This window comes from Myotis nattereri, assembly GCF_964212035.1.
Source record: "Myotis nattereri genome assembly, chromosome: 15".
NCBI lineage: Eukaryota > Metazoa > Chordata > Mammalia > Chiroptera > Vespertilionidae > Myotis > Myotis nattereri.
The window spans coordinates 17,120,040-17,135,712 of NC_138090.1; the positions used below are offsets into that span (position 1 = coordinate 17,120,040).

Consider the following 15,673-nt stretch of genomic DNA (forward strand, 5'->3'; position numbering starts at 1 on the left):
ATAGAAATTTTTTGATATTTGCAACCATAGTAAAACAAAGATTTATATTTTTGATATTTATTTTGTATATTTAAATGCCATTTAACAAAGAAAAATCAACCAAAAAAATGAGTTCACGTGTTACCTCTGACACGCGTGTCATAGGTTCGCCATCACTGCTTTATAGTCTAGTAAAATTAACTTGATCTTTGAAATAGTTAAATAACACGTTTAAGAAGTTTATGACTTTTTAAAAAATGTTTTAATTGGTTTCAGAGAGAGGGCTAGAAACATCAATGATGAGAGAGAATCATCATTCGGCTGCCTCCTGCACGCCCCTTGGGGAACATGCCCTCAACCCAGGCATATGTCCTGACCGGGAATCTAGCCGTGACCTCCTGGTCCATAGGTCGATGCTCAACCACTAAGTCATCCTGGCCGGGCGAGAAGTGTATGACTTATGGGAGCCCCATATTTCAGGAAGGCTGAATTCCAGTTGAATGACTTGCAACAAAAAGAAACTAACTTGGAATGGTGGCAATAAAACCCAAGACATTTTCTCTCAGCTCTAATACAGGAATCTCAAGGAGGAACATGCATGCTACAAGCATCTCTCTTGATGTGTCAGAAACCCAGCCTCCCATCTCACTCCTTGGGATCCAGGCAGTCGGTACACTGTCCTGTGGGCAGAACAGTTTCCCTCTAGGAGAGGGTCGGATGACTCTTTAGAATTCAGTCACACAACTGCTTTAAAAGCATTCTCCTGGGACCACACAGGAGAGGGTATGGCATGTTTCTTTTGGTGAATCTCAATAGTTGAGACGGGTGAGATATTCCTACTATAACGCCGGGCCTGCTACCCCTGATGTGTAGTTCTCAACTTTCAGGATTTCTCTGGCTACTTAGCCATCATCATCACCTTACCATTTGGTGCGGGAGCCAGACCATAAGTGCATATCCAAACTTCTGATGTTCTTTGTAGCAAAGGTGGGGGAGATTTTTTTTCCAAGCTTTGAGCTTGAAAAGCTCCCTGACAGAAAAATGAGATGGCCATCTAGCTTTGCATGGGTACCAAAGCGAGCATTTATAAAATCCTGTATGTGAAAACACCAGCTGTCAACTGTGCGATTTTAAAGGACTCCTCTTTCTGAGAGGAACCAGGGAGGCGGGCTGACATTTAGGTTCTAAGAAGACGACCTCAGAGTGTTCCGGACCACAGGTACTCCGGTCCCTCACTGTAGTTTCTGTGCTGCTCTTGGCTGTCTCTGTAGAGCTTCTGTTCTCGGTAGCTCCGGAGGGCCAGCACCACGCTGACTCCGTACATTATCACCAGGAGACAAGCAAAGGTGGCTGCTGCCCCATCAGTGCCTGCCAGCTGGCAGTTCATCCAGGTGAGGCCTTTGCGGGCATAGAGCCTCTCTCTTCTTTTGCAAGTGTCTGTGGCATTGATCCGCAGGGCTACGTGGAGGAAAACGCCGATGCCCACGCAGTAGCCCACTGCGGCCAGGAGGCTGAAGACGGCCTCCAGGACGAGCCACTTCCTTGGCAGTTTGGTGAGACTCTTGGCTCCTTGGAGTAACACACCCATGGTGAGGACACCCAGCCCCAGGGACACCGCCACGCCGCCGTAGATGAGGGGCGCCCGGAGGACTGTGTACTGCTGGTCCAGCTGCCGGACCTGCTCCAGCTCCGTGCCCTCAAATGGTGAGTAATAGTTGTTCCCGAAGCCGCCACCACTGGCAAAGCTGGCGCTGAATCCAGCCAGGACAAAGTAGGAAGCCACGATACACATGAGAACCATCCCATTCAGTATCACCTCCACTATCTGCACGACACCTAGGAGGAGAGAGTCGGGATTTAACACGAACATCACGCACCCAGGAAACCTCTCTAGGTCAGACCAGAGAAATCCTGTGACGTGACTTTAAGGGCATGGCCAGATGCAACATGAACAGCCTTGGATTGTTTTCCAATATTCACATGTTTGAATAAGCAAAATGTCACCCTGAAAAATTTTTTGGCAGCTTACAAAAAAAAAATTAAACCTACACTTACCATGTGACCCTGGAACTGTACTCCTGGATTCTTATCCTAAAGAAATGAAAACAGGGCTACACAAAAACTGTACAGGGATGTGCACAGTAGCTTGATTTGTAGTAGCCAAATATCCGAAACAACCCAAATGCCCTTCAGTGGGCGAATGGTTACACAATCTGCCACACCTATACCAAGGAATAATCAACAGTAAAAAGAAACAAACTGTTCATACAGGCAACAAAGTGGATGGGTCTCAAGAGAATTATGACAAGCTGGGGGGGGGGGGGGGAGGATGGGGGGGAAAGCCAGTCTCAAAAGGTTACGTACTGTACGATGCCATTTATGTAACAGTCTCAAAATGACGAAAAGATAGAGATGGAGAACAACACAGCTGTGGTTGTTGGGGCACGGGGATGAGTGGGAGTGGGGAGGGGAGAGGGCATGCGTGTGACTATTAGGGGGGAACACAAGGGATGAGGGAACAGTTCTATACTTGATGATGATGGTGGCCACATGGATCTACACATGATAAAACTGCATGGGACTACACACAAAGACAAGAGTGCATGTAAAATAGTGACATCTAAGCTTTGTAGAGTTATGATATTATACTATAGTTATGCAAGATGTTTCCACTGGAGAAAACTGGGAACAGGGTACACAGGATCTCTACTATTTTTTGCAATTTGTTTTTGTTTTGTTTATCTCACTAGAAAATATTTTCTCTATTGATTTTTAGAGAGAGTGGAATGGCGGGGGGGGGGGGGGGCGGGGGGGAAGAGAAAGAGAAACATTGATGTGAGACAGACACAATGATTGCCTCCCACATGTGCCCCAACTGGGGCTGGGTTATCGAACCTGCAACCCAGGTCAGTGCCCTTGACTGGGAATCGAACCCAAGACCCTTCTGTCGGCAGCCCAACACTCTAACCACTGAGAAAACCAGCCAGGACAGCAGTGTTTTATGAATCTATATTTATTTCACGTTTTAAGGTTTTTTTAAAGATGCCCTCACTGGTTTGGCTCAGTGGATAGAGCGTCAGCCTGTGGACTGATGGGTCCCGGGTTCGATTCTAATCAAGGGCACATGCCCAGGTTTCGCGCTCGATCCCCAGTGGGTAGTGTGCAGGAGGCAGCCGATCAATGATTCTCTCTCATCATTGATGTTTCTATCTCCCTCTCCCTTCCTCTCTGACGTCAATAAAAATGTATTTTTTTAAAGATCAAAATGATGTAAGAAGATATAAACTGAGAAAAATCACTTGTGTCCCTGTCCACTCTGTTCTCTACCCCCAGTCACCTTCATGATTTTCTGATATAACTCACAGCGTTCCCTCATGCAAATAAAAACACACTCAAACTAGCCTCCCATCCCCCTTCCCTGGCTTTCACAAGGGAGCACGCCCCATCTATTCTGCATCTTGCTTTTTCTTCATTTATTCTTCCCAGAGAGGTTTTCAGATAAGCTCCTACAGAGTCCATGTTCCTCGCTGTGTGGCCTCCAACCCCACTGGGTGGATATACCAGTCTATGCAGGATCTTACTGATGGACACCCTGTTTCCTTGGGGGCTTCTTAGAAGTTGAAGGACCTACGCATGCCATGAGACAGCAGGTGCCAGCAGGTGAAAGGAGACAAATGTCTTCTTGTCAGAGGTCAGCTCTCATGTGCAACTGACAGAAGCCCCGGGCTCCTCATGGCATCCTGCTGGCAGGTCTCCTGCCATTCTCCCAGTGTTCAGACATCGAACTAAGAGAAGAGCATGTGGACCTGAGGTGGGGACGCCAGGTTCACGTCCCTGCTCTTGACCGCCTGTGAGGTTGGCCTGTCACCATCTCTAAGCCCCAGACACTTCACCTGAGCAATGCAGTAATGCCTGCCTGTCCTCCCACGTGAAAGCAAGTACATGAAAATACTTGGAGAATCACAAAATGTTCTACAAGCGGTGGTGATGCTGCTCAGTAACGTTTATGAAGTGGCAGGGGCTTAGAGATTTAGGAACAGGATAAATGTATGAGAAGCGTGGCTTCTCAGAAGTCAGGAAAACCCTCTGATCCACTAGGCGTACCACGCCGTTTCTGAACCACGTGGCTGAAGACCAGTATCTCTGTCTAACATACTTAGGCAACAGCTACTGGGCTTGCTGATCCTATCTCCTGCCGGGCCTACACGAATTCCAAGGAGGTTCACGGGGCACAGCAGTCAAAGGCCCCGACAGTTAAAGCGGACGGGTCACGAGAATTCTAGCTTCACATTACACAGTGTTTTACAAAGGATCATACTTGAAAAAGATCTTAGCTTGTAAGAACATGTAATCAATAACTTCCAAATGCAATGGGTATTTCATTTTAAAGCGTGCTTTTAACATTTATGTAAAACGTTTTTTGTACTCGTTCAGTAGGAACTTATCTGGCCACTGGGTAAAGCTGGCAATAAGACGACTGGTCCGCGATGTGTTAAGAAGCTACATTCCTCTCATTTAAATCTGAGGTTAACATCAGGTCAGAACTGCCCACCCTCCACCCCGACACTGAAGCTACTGGCCACTCTCCCTCCAGCAGAGCGTGTGAACTGACCCAGACACCAGCCTAATTCACGGGGAGTGACTTCCCCTCCCCTTGCCTCTGCCTTGGTGTTCCTTACGTTTACGTGGCAATACCTCACCCCCTGTGGAGAAACAGGACTCCTGTCCTACTACAAGATGTGGGAACCTGAACGTTTCCTTCTGGGACAGAGTCTGTTCAAACAGTGGACTCGCGACCCACGCAGCAAACATCTGCGAGGCCGAAACGGAACAAATCTACCTCTTGTCAACCAACCCACTGACGGCAACAATCTGCTGAAGGCATATGGCCACTGACTACTGTCACAGCTCCAGCCAGGCGACCTGGCTTAGCTATAGGATCAGACCGGCCCAGGTATTCCCAGTGCTGTTAGTGCAGGACACAGACGCCAGGAGGAAAGAAACAGGTGAGCAGAGCCAGCAGTTGTCTCTGGTGAGACGGAACACGACGCTAGGACAGCAGAGGGCTCTGAAGAGGGAAGTGGAGACTCTGAATGTGAGATTTTTATTGTAAGTAGTGGCTTTCTCACTGAGGCTGCCTTGGTGCCTAATTATACACCCACGTCTGCCTCTGCATTGCAAATGTGAGCACACTGAGGAGAGCAGGTCAAGTATTTATTTATCTAAGCCATGCAGTAAATGAAAACAATTTTTACATTTCCTTTTCTCCAGGAGCAAATGTTGCTCATGCTGTCTTGTGTATTCGCCAATAAATTTTCTAAGCATATAGATATGCTTATTTCCTTTTCTAAACCCAAATGGAACTCACCTCTTAGATGTGATGTTGCCTGTATTTAAGGGAATATTCTAAATGTATTATAAAGAGAACCATCACCTCTAAATTAAAATTTTCTTTGGAATTTTATTAGACTCAAATAAAGCAAATAACATTCAGTTGTACCAAGAATATATTGTAATGTACTATAAGTCACAATTTAACATGTGATAAGAACCCATGAAGTCGTCTGGCCAAAAGTAGCATTCTTCTTTTGAGAAAAAGTTGACATTCTTTAATTCTGCATGGGCCCTGAATTCCAGACGCCGGGTTTTAGTCTTCGTACAATGGTACACTTGTAAGAGGTACAAAACACTTATTGAGCTTTCAAAGCCATGGTAAGGGGCCTTTTAGAATAGCTTCTTTGCAGCAAATTAATCTGATTCCTGTTTCCTCAGCCCACGCCTACCTCCAACTTAAATTTTACAGGAGTCTCCCAGCAATCCCAACCCTGCACCCAGGGCATGAAGGAGGTGAAGGACTGCGGCGTTCCGCGTGGAAAATACAGGGGCTGATCTGCTTAAGACAGCCATGCCTAGAAAAGTTCAGGCGGAGATGTCTTGTGTCTATGTGGCTTTTCTTGAACTCTGAAGACAAGGATCTTTAAATTCACTCGTCATTTCCCTTTATTAATGAAGAAGTGCACGTTGCTGCAGCACATGCCTTTCCTGGTGGGTCTCAGGCTCCAGTTTTTGTTTTAAAAAGAATTTTGGTTAGTCCCTCACCAACAGAGGACTGAACCAGGCTTATGACGTCAGAGAATGACAGTCCACGCAACCCGGGCTGCATCCAGCATCCCAGAGCTGGCCTGTTACTTGTCAAGCCTTGGCAAGTTCTGCAACATAGTCCCAGGAAGACCACGATTCAGAGGAACTTACATCACTTACATTTGGCACAACGTTTTTAAAAGCCTAAAACCCTAACATTTCTGCAGGCTTCTCCTTGAGCTTCCTGACCTTACGGTAACCCCTGAAGGCCAGCACGGCCCCCATGGCAAAGACCCCAATGCCCAGGGCAGCAAAGATGCCAGCGCCTATATCTCCCCCATGCAAAGTGCAGCTGAAGCCGCGGTAGCCTTTGCTCTCGTACAGCGCCTCCCGCTCCTTGCACACGGGAGAGGCGTAGGCGGCCAACAGCGCGTGGAAGTAAAAGTACAGAGCGGGCACGTATGCCCCGGCGATGAGCACGTCCAGCGAGCCTTCGATCAGCAGCCACAGGGGGCAATGCCACGGGACCCGCAGGACGCCCAAGGCGATGAGGAGGCAGCAGAAGGCCATGAGGGCTCCGCCGTAGGCCATTGCTGCCGTGACGGTAGGCAGCTTGAGCTGGTAGAACTGGATGTCCAGCTGCTGCGCTTTCTCCCCGTCAGCGCCATCGAAACCACTGTAAGCCCCTCCGAACTGGTAATAGTAAATGCCCCCCAGGCTGGCGATGCCCGTGTAGCCCCCCGTGGAATTGTAAGACACAGAGCTGCAGACCAGGATCAGCAAGTTCAGGAGAACCTCCAGCATTTGGCAGCAGGCTGCAAAAGAAGGGCGCGTTACCATTCTGAGATGCGATCTCGCACTCGGAGACGCCCACCGTGAAGCTATCTTCCCTGGGGCAGCGCCAACCACAGCTGGCTTTTTTTTTTTTTTTTAAGATTTTATTTTTAGCTTTAGCCGGTTTGGTTCAGTGGATAGAGCACTGGCCTGCGGACTGAAGCGTCCAGAGTTCCATTATGGCCAGGGCACATGTCCAGGTTTCCGCTCGATCCCCAGTAGGGGGCGTGCAGGAGGCAGCCAATCAATGAGTCTCTCTCATCACTGATGTTTCTCTCTCTTCCTCTCCCTTCCTCTCTGAAATCAATTTAAAAATATTAAAAAGATTTTGTAATTTTTATAGAAAGGGAGAGGGAGAGAGAGAGGGGAACATTGACATGAGTGACACATAGGTCAGCTCCTCCTGCACAACCCCTACAAAGTATGATCGAGCCGCAACCTGGGCATGCGTCCTGACAAGGAATCTAACTGGCAACGCACTGGTACCTGGGATGATGCCCAACCAACTGAGCCACACCGGCCAGCGCCACAGCTGGCTCTTTATCCTGCCCCTGGAAGGCCCGAACAGCCAAAGCTGCAGTAGGTGGCAGCAGGGAACTGTGGTCTCCAGAAATGATGTCAGAGATACTTTGGACTGAAAAGAGTGACTCTCAAGGAGGGCAAAGCAGCCTGCCCCAGGTGGGGTGCAAGACGATGCTGGAGAAAGCAGGCCAGTGAGCTGAGAGAGGCATCCTCCACGGAAGGCAAGAACTTGCTCTGCACCAGCCCTGCCCTGCCAGAAAGACTGAAAAGTGGCTCTCTCCCCGTCAGCTTTGTTTCGTGGCTCTCTCAGTTTGAAAGAGGAGACGTCTCCAAGTTGGAAGGAAACTGCAATATAGAACTTAACATAATAATGAAGTTAGAAAAAAAAGCATGGAAGATACGCCTCAAAATGTTAACCATGGTTCACCTGTATTAGAGATAGGGGCAATTAAGTTCATTAAACCCATTACAGAATTAAAGAGACATAATTGGGTTTACTCTTAGCCTGGAACGCCGTGTGCTCTAAAGTGTAACTTTGGTCTCCTTAGTTTTCCTAAAGGGCACGCCTGGGCCTTGATATCTTCCCAGAGTGGATTCTCTCAGGGCCCCTGGCTTCTTCAGACATGGAAAGGGCTCCAGCTGATCGAGCAAAGCTGGCTGCTCCCTTCAAACCAGCTTCACTGAGAGATAACTCACCCTCACAAAACCGCCCACCCTCAGCACACAGCGTGGGGTCTGGCAGGTAATTGATCACATAATCATCACCAAGATACAGACCATTCCATCTGCCAGAAAGTTCCCTGGAAAGTTGACCTTTGTGGTCAATCCCTCCCCGTCCTCCTCAGGCAACCACTGATGTGCTTTCAGCCAGTAGGAAGGTCTGCCTTTTCTAGAATTTCATACAGCTGTGTACTCTCTAGTGTGTCTCAGAGTCATGACGCTGGGTGCTTCTGAGTTGGGACCTGCGCTGCTGGAGGGGCTGTGGTGGTCAGCTGACTCTGAGGTTAGGGGTCAGGCGGTCAGCGTCTCCTTGCATGGAGAGAACCAGATGTTGTGCCCGGGTCCACTTGGTCTGTATATGAAGCTGTTCTATCTACACTCTGATCGACATGATGAGCTCTCAAGTATCTTTACACTTTAGAATTTCCCCCTAAAATGCAAATAGCATTGTTTTCTTTAAGTATAAAAGTAACACATCCTTACAAAAAATGTAGATAAAACAAAAATACATCATGTAAAAGTTAACTAAATTCCAACCAATAATAAAAAAAACACACACAATTTTTCTTCTGGACTGTTCTGCTATCTCTATTATAAAAACCCCGTGGTCATGACACCATCATGGTGGAACGACCAAAGACTGATGATCACCAGGAGGCTGCGTGCGCGGTTGGGGGGGCTATGTGATTTCGCACACTAGGCTTCTCGTATATACATAGTTTTGCCATTGCTTATTTTCTTCTTTAGGTAAGAACAGGGTCCTACTCTGTCTACTGTTTATATAACCCACTTTTTCACTTAAGAATGTAGTGTGAACATTTTTTCTATCTCAGCAAAAATGTATCTACTTAATGATGTTAAGGGATGTAAAGAATATCGCGATGACTTTAAGAAATTCCAATGTAAAGGGCATTTAGGCTTTTCCCAATGTTTTGCTAATGGGACCAAATACATGCTACAAATATCTTATTGGAATGTGGGGATGACTAGAGCTCCCATAGGTGCTTATTCCCATTTTAGATTTAAAAGAACCAGAAAAGAACCACCAAGGCCATGAGGGATGTGCAGGGGTTTCTGTTTTTAAAAATAAAGGCTCAGAGGCTCTCCAGGGCGTCCGGGCCCCTGAAGGAATCGGGCTCTCGGATAAGCCCCTCTCTCCTGAGAAGCAGAAGTTCATTTGTGGGCATTCCCTCCTCTGACCTGGGCTGCATCAGATCTGCTAATGAGTTAACAACTCTTAAAGTCAAACGTGGTTTGAAATCGTGGTGTAAGTTTAGTCCAGATAATTACTGGGTTAGGGTATTAAATAAATACCTAAAAGGTGTGGGGGGAGACTGAGAATATTAATTGGGGGGAAACCTCACAAGTCTCCATCCTGAATCTTTCCAGCGTGATCACAAGTCAATGCCATTGGCTGTGGGAAGCCATCTCAAAACTTCAATCTCCAGGCTCTGATCTGAGTGAGAGACATATACCACTGACTCTAGGGGTTGCAACTTTCCTGGGAGAACATGAAATTAAACTTTTAAAGATGCTTTGCAAGTAAGGCTATAAACGGAATGCAAACATCATCATGCTGTGTTGGTTTTTTTAATTTTTTTTTTTTTAAACAACTTCCTTTTTACATGGCCTAGCTCTCCTGTGGTCATCTCCATGATGATCTGAGCACAAGGGACTAAAGGGAGAGGGAAGGAGAAGCTGCTCCAAATGCCAATTGGGGGAGCCGGGAGGGGAGCAGGAAATGTACTTTCTTCCCAGGGAACATGTAACTCCTCACCAGTCCCTCCAAATCATGAGTGAGCACAACCTACACACAGACAGGGTTCCTGGTGATCTGCTACCCACATTTGTATTTGCTCTTTATCTCATCTTTACCCTCAGCACCTGACGATTTTAGTCTCTGCCCATAAAAGTGGATTGGGAGCCTCTCTCTTCTCTTTCTGTCAGGGTTCTCAGCGTTCCATGGAATGTCTTAAGTTAGGGTGACTCATAGCTCAACTTCGGGGTCTCCCCCGGAAGCTACAGGGGGCCACAGCTGCTCCCCCCACACACACACTTCTGCCACTTTGCTGGAGGAAGGAGGGTATGATTTTGTCGATAAGGAAAAGAGATCATAAAAGATGGACGCTAAGACGGGTGACCTTTCTCCAGGCATGCATTTCCTGCTGGAGAACAGTTCCTGGTGCTTAATGGCTGGTTCTCTCAGCACAACACCGTATTGTGTACTTCTTACGGGCCTCTGCGTGCACAGAGATCTTTATAAGCCCTCATTTGTTAGCTTCTTGTTGGTGAATCATCCTTTCACAATCTTGACTCAGAAACCCAACCTCTAGGCCCAAAGCCAAAAAGCCAGAAGCAATCAAAGGTAGTAAATCAGGGTGTGCTTTGCTCAGGAGCCTTAAGCTCTGCCTTCTCTTCTTGGTAAGTCAAGCACAGGAGAAAACATATTTCTAGGGAGAAACCTGTTAACCAGCCTGGCGTATTCCTATTATTTATTAGTATATCATCCAGGAGGGAAGAAAGGCCCGGCAAGTAAACCATTTCAGGCCTGAGCGTCAGGCTCTACGTTTCCAGTCCAGCTCTTTCGTTTAACAGCTGTGTGACTTTGGGCAACTTACTGTGTCTCTCTGAGCCTCAGCAGTTGCTGAGAGAATTAAAAGCAATGCGGTTGTGCCAACGTATGTAAACTGACATGAGGATTCTTGTTCTAGGATTGCCTCGAGCTCCTCAGTGAAAGTTCCATCTAATCCTATAATCATGTATGTCCTTGTAATCCTCCTAAAATACATTTTCAGGTGTAAGGTCCATGACTCCTCTCCCTTGGACGGAGAAATTTGCCCCCCTCCTGCTTACTCATCCGCAGCCTAGGAAAATTTCTCAGCCAGTCATGTGAGCCATCAGGGATCACCCTAACAAGCCAGATTTCCTTCTTTGCTGGCAAGGCCAGGACGCTGCCGACATGGGAACTCTGGGAAACCACATGAAGCTGCCACATGATATTAATTAACTGTTTCTTCAAACTCTGGGTGCCAATAAGTATGTTTTTTTGTTTGTTTGTTTTTATGAAACAGAATAGAATAGAAATTCCTCATGCACTTCGTGTATTGTTTCACGATGTGTGTGTGTGTGCCTGGTCTGAATGTAAAATAACATTTCTTACTGTGAGTCTCAGCCAAGTTTAAAGCCACGATGGAGTTTGGGCATCAGATCTCTTATGAACTGCAACCCAGCTGCTCCCTCCAGGTGACTTCTCTACCTCAGCTCCCTGACAGCTGGCAGCTCAGAGCTGGCTCTGCCCGTTAGACCCTGCAGTTCACCTGGAGCTTAAAAACTGCAAATGTGGCCTCAGCAGACCCCGGGGAGTCTTTGAGGAGAGGCTTGGGAAATCTAGCTGCGCCTTTCAGACATTTCTACTTTCTTTCTTTTTTTAGAAAATGAGAACCTCATGCAGGAATGGGAACGAAAATGCTAGGAACCCAATGCTGCTTGAACTTCTGCGTTACCAGTCCAGACCCTTCAAGAACCACCGGCGACAGCGAATGGCCAAACTGCCTCCCCAGTGGCTCACCTCTCCCAGTGCACAAGTATCTGCATTTGTGGCATTCCAGGAGTCCTTCCGCCTCTGACTGGTAGTATTCCACGTCCTCCCGTCCAGGCCTGGGGTTCGAGGGCAGATATAGCCCCGAAGGGGGTTCACTGTAACTAAAAACATACACGGCCATTAGGGGGCCTCAATTTCAATAGCTTGTTCAGTATTAGAACTCCGGACACCGCAGGCTGGGCCCAGACATCAAACAAGGAGCAGAACAGGAACAAAATCTGCCAGGGTATTTCAACACGCCAGGGAAGTCTCTGGTTCAGCCACCCCAGAGGGCATCCACTCTGCTAACTACCCCCATTACTCACCCCTGGATGCCCTCTGCTAACCATCTCCAGCCTTCGATGCTGGTTGGTCAGCCTGGAGGCGCCATCTAACCGGGCAGATGGCAGCCACCTTCCTGAGCTTCTCAGTCCAGCATGGACCAGGCCACTTCAACACTAGCTTGCCTTCACACGGCTCTGATGCCCGGGCTGGGGACGGGACACTGATGTGTAAGGCAAGCTAAAACGTAGCTCTGTCATTTCCCACGCCACACAGTTGTAATGCCATGTGGCTTTACTAGTATTCAAGGAAACAATAGCTGGTCCCTGGGACTCTACGCGGGCACGCCTTTTGTCACTGTTCTGCTAGTTGGTTCTAGATAATGTAACATAAACTCAGGATAGCAGCTTTCCCGCTATGTGGACACAACAGGTGGAGAGACCGGGCTGAACCCCACAAGTCCCACAGCAGAGGGGAGTCTGACTCCTCCTTAGAGACGTGGGCAGGTGTCAAAACCCAGAAGGAAGTCATCACCGCAGGTCCTGTCTGCTTCCTTGTTGGACTGGCACACATCCTGGGCGTCGGTGGATTGGGATGGGATGTTCTGTGGGTCTAGGTCTAGGACCACCTCCTGTCCTCCCTTCCATCCCACCCTCTCCCAGCTCAGTCTCCCAGCACATCACCCTGCTTCCAGCTCAGGGGCTTGGTGGGAACTCAGTGTTCTACCGGGCAGGGGTGGCAAAGTCTGCTCAGACAGAAGGGAGGTGTGTGACACAGTCATGGCATCTGAATGAGGCTGCCCAGGAAGACCTCACTGACAAAGGGGGGAAGGAGGGGATCTTTGCCCTTCAATGGGCAGTTTCTGGTAGATTTCATTCTTTGGTTAAAAGTGTAGCTTCCTCCAGCTGCCTGTGTTTGAAATACGTATATCCCTGGAAGGGATTATGCATTAAACTATTAACCCGACACTGGGCCTCCAGGAAAAGGGTACCTTGGGGAAGGCTGGTTCTGGAACAGGAAAAGGGTGTGAAGCCCCAAGGGGCAGCCCTGTGACCACGTGGTGGGGGATCAGGGAGGAGACTCAGGTTACCTCCAGCTACATCTCCTCCTTCCCACCCCTTCCCTCCCCGCCCCGAAGTCCTCTCTATCTCCTATCCTGGTGCCCCGGCTCTGCCCCTGCTAACAAGGGTGGTTTCTGCTCTGTTAATCGGGTTCAGGTCAAGACGTGGGGGCTCCATAGGTTTTCCTTCCAGCCCAAGTAAGAGCGCAAAGGAATGGCACTGCCTGCCTTTAGACCGGCTTCCAAGGGGCCCGGGCGCGCCGCTGGCCTGAACCCCGGCGCCGGTCTCAGGGCCCCGCAGCTCCAGCTCACCTTTCCGGTCCGCGGCGCCCGGTGCCCTCCTTCCTGTAGGGCGGTGACTCCGGGGTTTCCCAAGGCGCGGGCCAGGGGGGCGGGGCTGCGTCCCAGGTGGGCCTTCGGGGGCCGTCCCGCGTCCGGCTTTGGCGGGGTTTTTCCAAAACTCTTTGCTCCCCAGCGCGATAGTCCCCGACCCTGCGTCTGTCCTGGTGGGGGTCTCGGTCCCGTCCCCGGTCCCGGTCCCGCTCCCCGTCCCTCCGCTCGCCACCCCTTTTCTCCCTGCGCCGGTCCTCCGCTCGGTCCCGCGGTCGCTCCGGGTGCCGGTCCTGCTGTCGCTCGGGGTGCCGGTCTCGGTCCGGGCGCGGGTGCCTGTCTGGGTCTCTTGGCCGCGTCCGGGGCTCGCGAGTCCCCGACGTGCCTTCCATGGCCGGACGCCGCGTCCCGCCCCGGAGCGACCCGAGGGCAACAATCAGCACCAGCTTCCCCGGCAGGTGGCCGAGCCCGGGGCGGGGCGGGGCGGGGCGCACACCTGCGCGCACACGCACTGGCCGCGCTCGGGCCTGGAGGGCGTCCACCGAGCGCGCCCCGCCGGCAGGAGGCGCAGTTGGGCGCGGCTGAGTCCTGGGGAGGAACCGGAGGATCCCTCTGCTGTGCACCCCAGGAGCCGGCGACCGTCAGCCCCGAGGGACCCTCTGTGAGCCCACAAAGTGCGCGGCCTCTGGAAGCGAGCTTGCGAAGCGAGCTCTCCGCGCGCAGGTCTGGGGGAAGTTGGAGAGTTCCATTTTGGACATGTGAAACTTCAGGTGGCTGTAATTCATCCAAGTGTAGATGTCCAGTTGCAATAGCATATATGAATGAGTCTGGAGTGTGTGTGTGTGTGTGTGTGTGTGTGTGTGTGTGTGTGTGTTGGGGGTGGGGGTTAGGGACCTGGAGATACTCTGGAGTGTGTGTGTGTGTGTGTGTGTGTGTGTGTGTGTGTGGGTGGTGTGGGGGTGGGGGTTAGGGAGCTGGAGATACTCCTTGGGAGTGAAGGGGCTCACCTGAGGCGGGAGGGAGTGAGACAGGAGAAGGCCTTGGGCAGAGCCACAGGGAAATCTAACTTCAGAGCTAAAATGCCCGAGGATTAAGGAGCGAGGAGTGAGGAAGGAGGAAACCCAGGAGCGCTGGGTCACCAGGCCTGTCCGCACATCCCACAGAATCGCTGCTGTGAGTTCCATCCGCCTTTCTTTCCAGAGTGGAGGGGACGGGGCCCAATTGCAGGACCTTCCACAGGTATTTATTAGAGCCAAGCTCCATTCTGAGCCTGGGACAGCAATGGGGACTGAGGACCCCTGGTGAAAGGCAGACACAGGGTGGTTTGTAAAGTGGCAGAGCCCTTCCTCTCTCGGACCCTGGGCCCCCTGGAACCCTCTTTTTGAATAAACAACCTCCCGTACCAGCTCACCTTTTTGTTGCGTTTGTTTTGGTTTTACATTTTTACCTTTCTACATTAATTAATGTCATTTTGACGCATTTCTTCTATCAATAGCTAAAAACTTTTTTTAATGAAACATTTGAGTTTAGGTTCTAGACCAGCCGTGGGCAAACTACGGCCTGCGGGCCGGATCCGGCCCGTTTGAAATGAATAAAACAAAAACAAAAACAAAAACAAAAAAAAACAAAAAAGACCGTACCATTTTTTAAAAAAATATATATTTTATTGATTTTTTTTTACAGAGAGGAAGGTAGAGGGATAGAGAGTTAGAAACATCGATGAGAGAGAAACATCGACCAGCTGCCTCCTGCACATCTCCTACTGGGGATGTGCCCGCAACCCAGGTACATGCCCTTGACCGGAATCGAACCTGGGACCTTTCAGTCCGCAGGCCGACGCTCTATCCACTGAGCCAAACCGGTTTCGGCGGCCATACCTTTTTATGTAATGATGTTTACTTTGAATTTATATTAGTTCACACAAACACTCCATCCATGCTTTTGTTCTGGCCCTCCGGTCCAGTTTAAGAACCCATTGTGACCCTTGAGTCAAAAAGTTTGCCCACCCCTGTTCTAGACACATGTAAATACTTCCACATGTATCTCGAAAGGACAGTGTTCTCCTAAATAACCACACTGCAAAATCACAGTCCAGAAATTTAGCATCGATATATTATTATCAAGAATATATCCCATATTCAAATTTCCCCTACTGTCTCAATCATCCAGTAATTTTAAAATATATTTTATTGATTTTTTTACAGCGAGGAAGGGAGAGAGATAGAGAGCCAGAAACATCGAAGAGAGAGAAACACCAATCAGCTGCCTCCTGCACACCCCCCACT

The 15,673-nt window shown here is 49.4% G+C and overlaps 1 protein-coding gene across 2 annotated transcripts; it reads right to left on the minus strand.

Annotated features, from left to right (window-relative positions):
* Positions 1-223: 223 nt before the first annotated feature.
* MARVELD3 (MARVEL domain containing 3) lies at positions 224-13,797 on the minus strand. 2 transcript variants are annotated; one of them, XM_081108259.1, is made up of 3 exons: positions 13,371-13,795; positions 11,705-11,838; positions 224-1,815 (listed from the first exon to the last, which is right to left on the minus strand). In XM_081108259.1, the coding sequence occupies exons 1-3, from the start codon at positions 13,778-13,780 to the stop codon at positions 1,178-1,180; spliced, it is 1,182 nt and encodes a 393-aa protein (XP_080964385.1). In that variant the 5' UTR covers positions 13,781-13,795; the 3' UTR covers positions 224-1,177. The 2 variants fall into 2 exon arrangements, with proteins under 2 accessions (XP_080964385.1, XP_080964386.1); XM_081108260.1 differs by lacking the exon at positions 224-1,815 and adding an exon at positions 5,423-6,875 and having other exon boundaries at positions 13,371-13,797.
* Between the last annotated feature and the right edge of the window lie 1,876 nt (positions 13,798-15,673).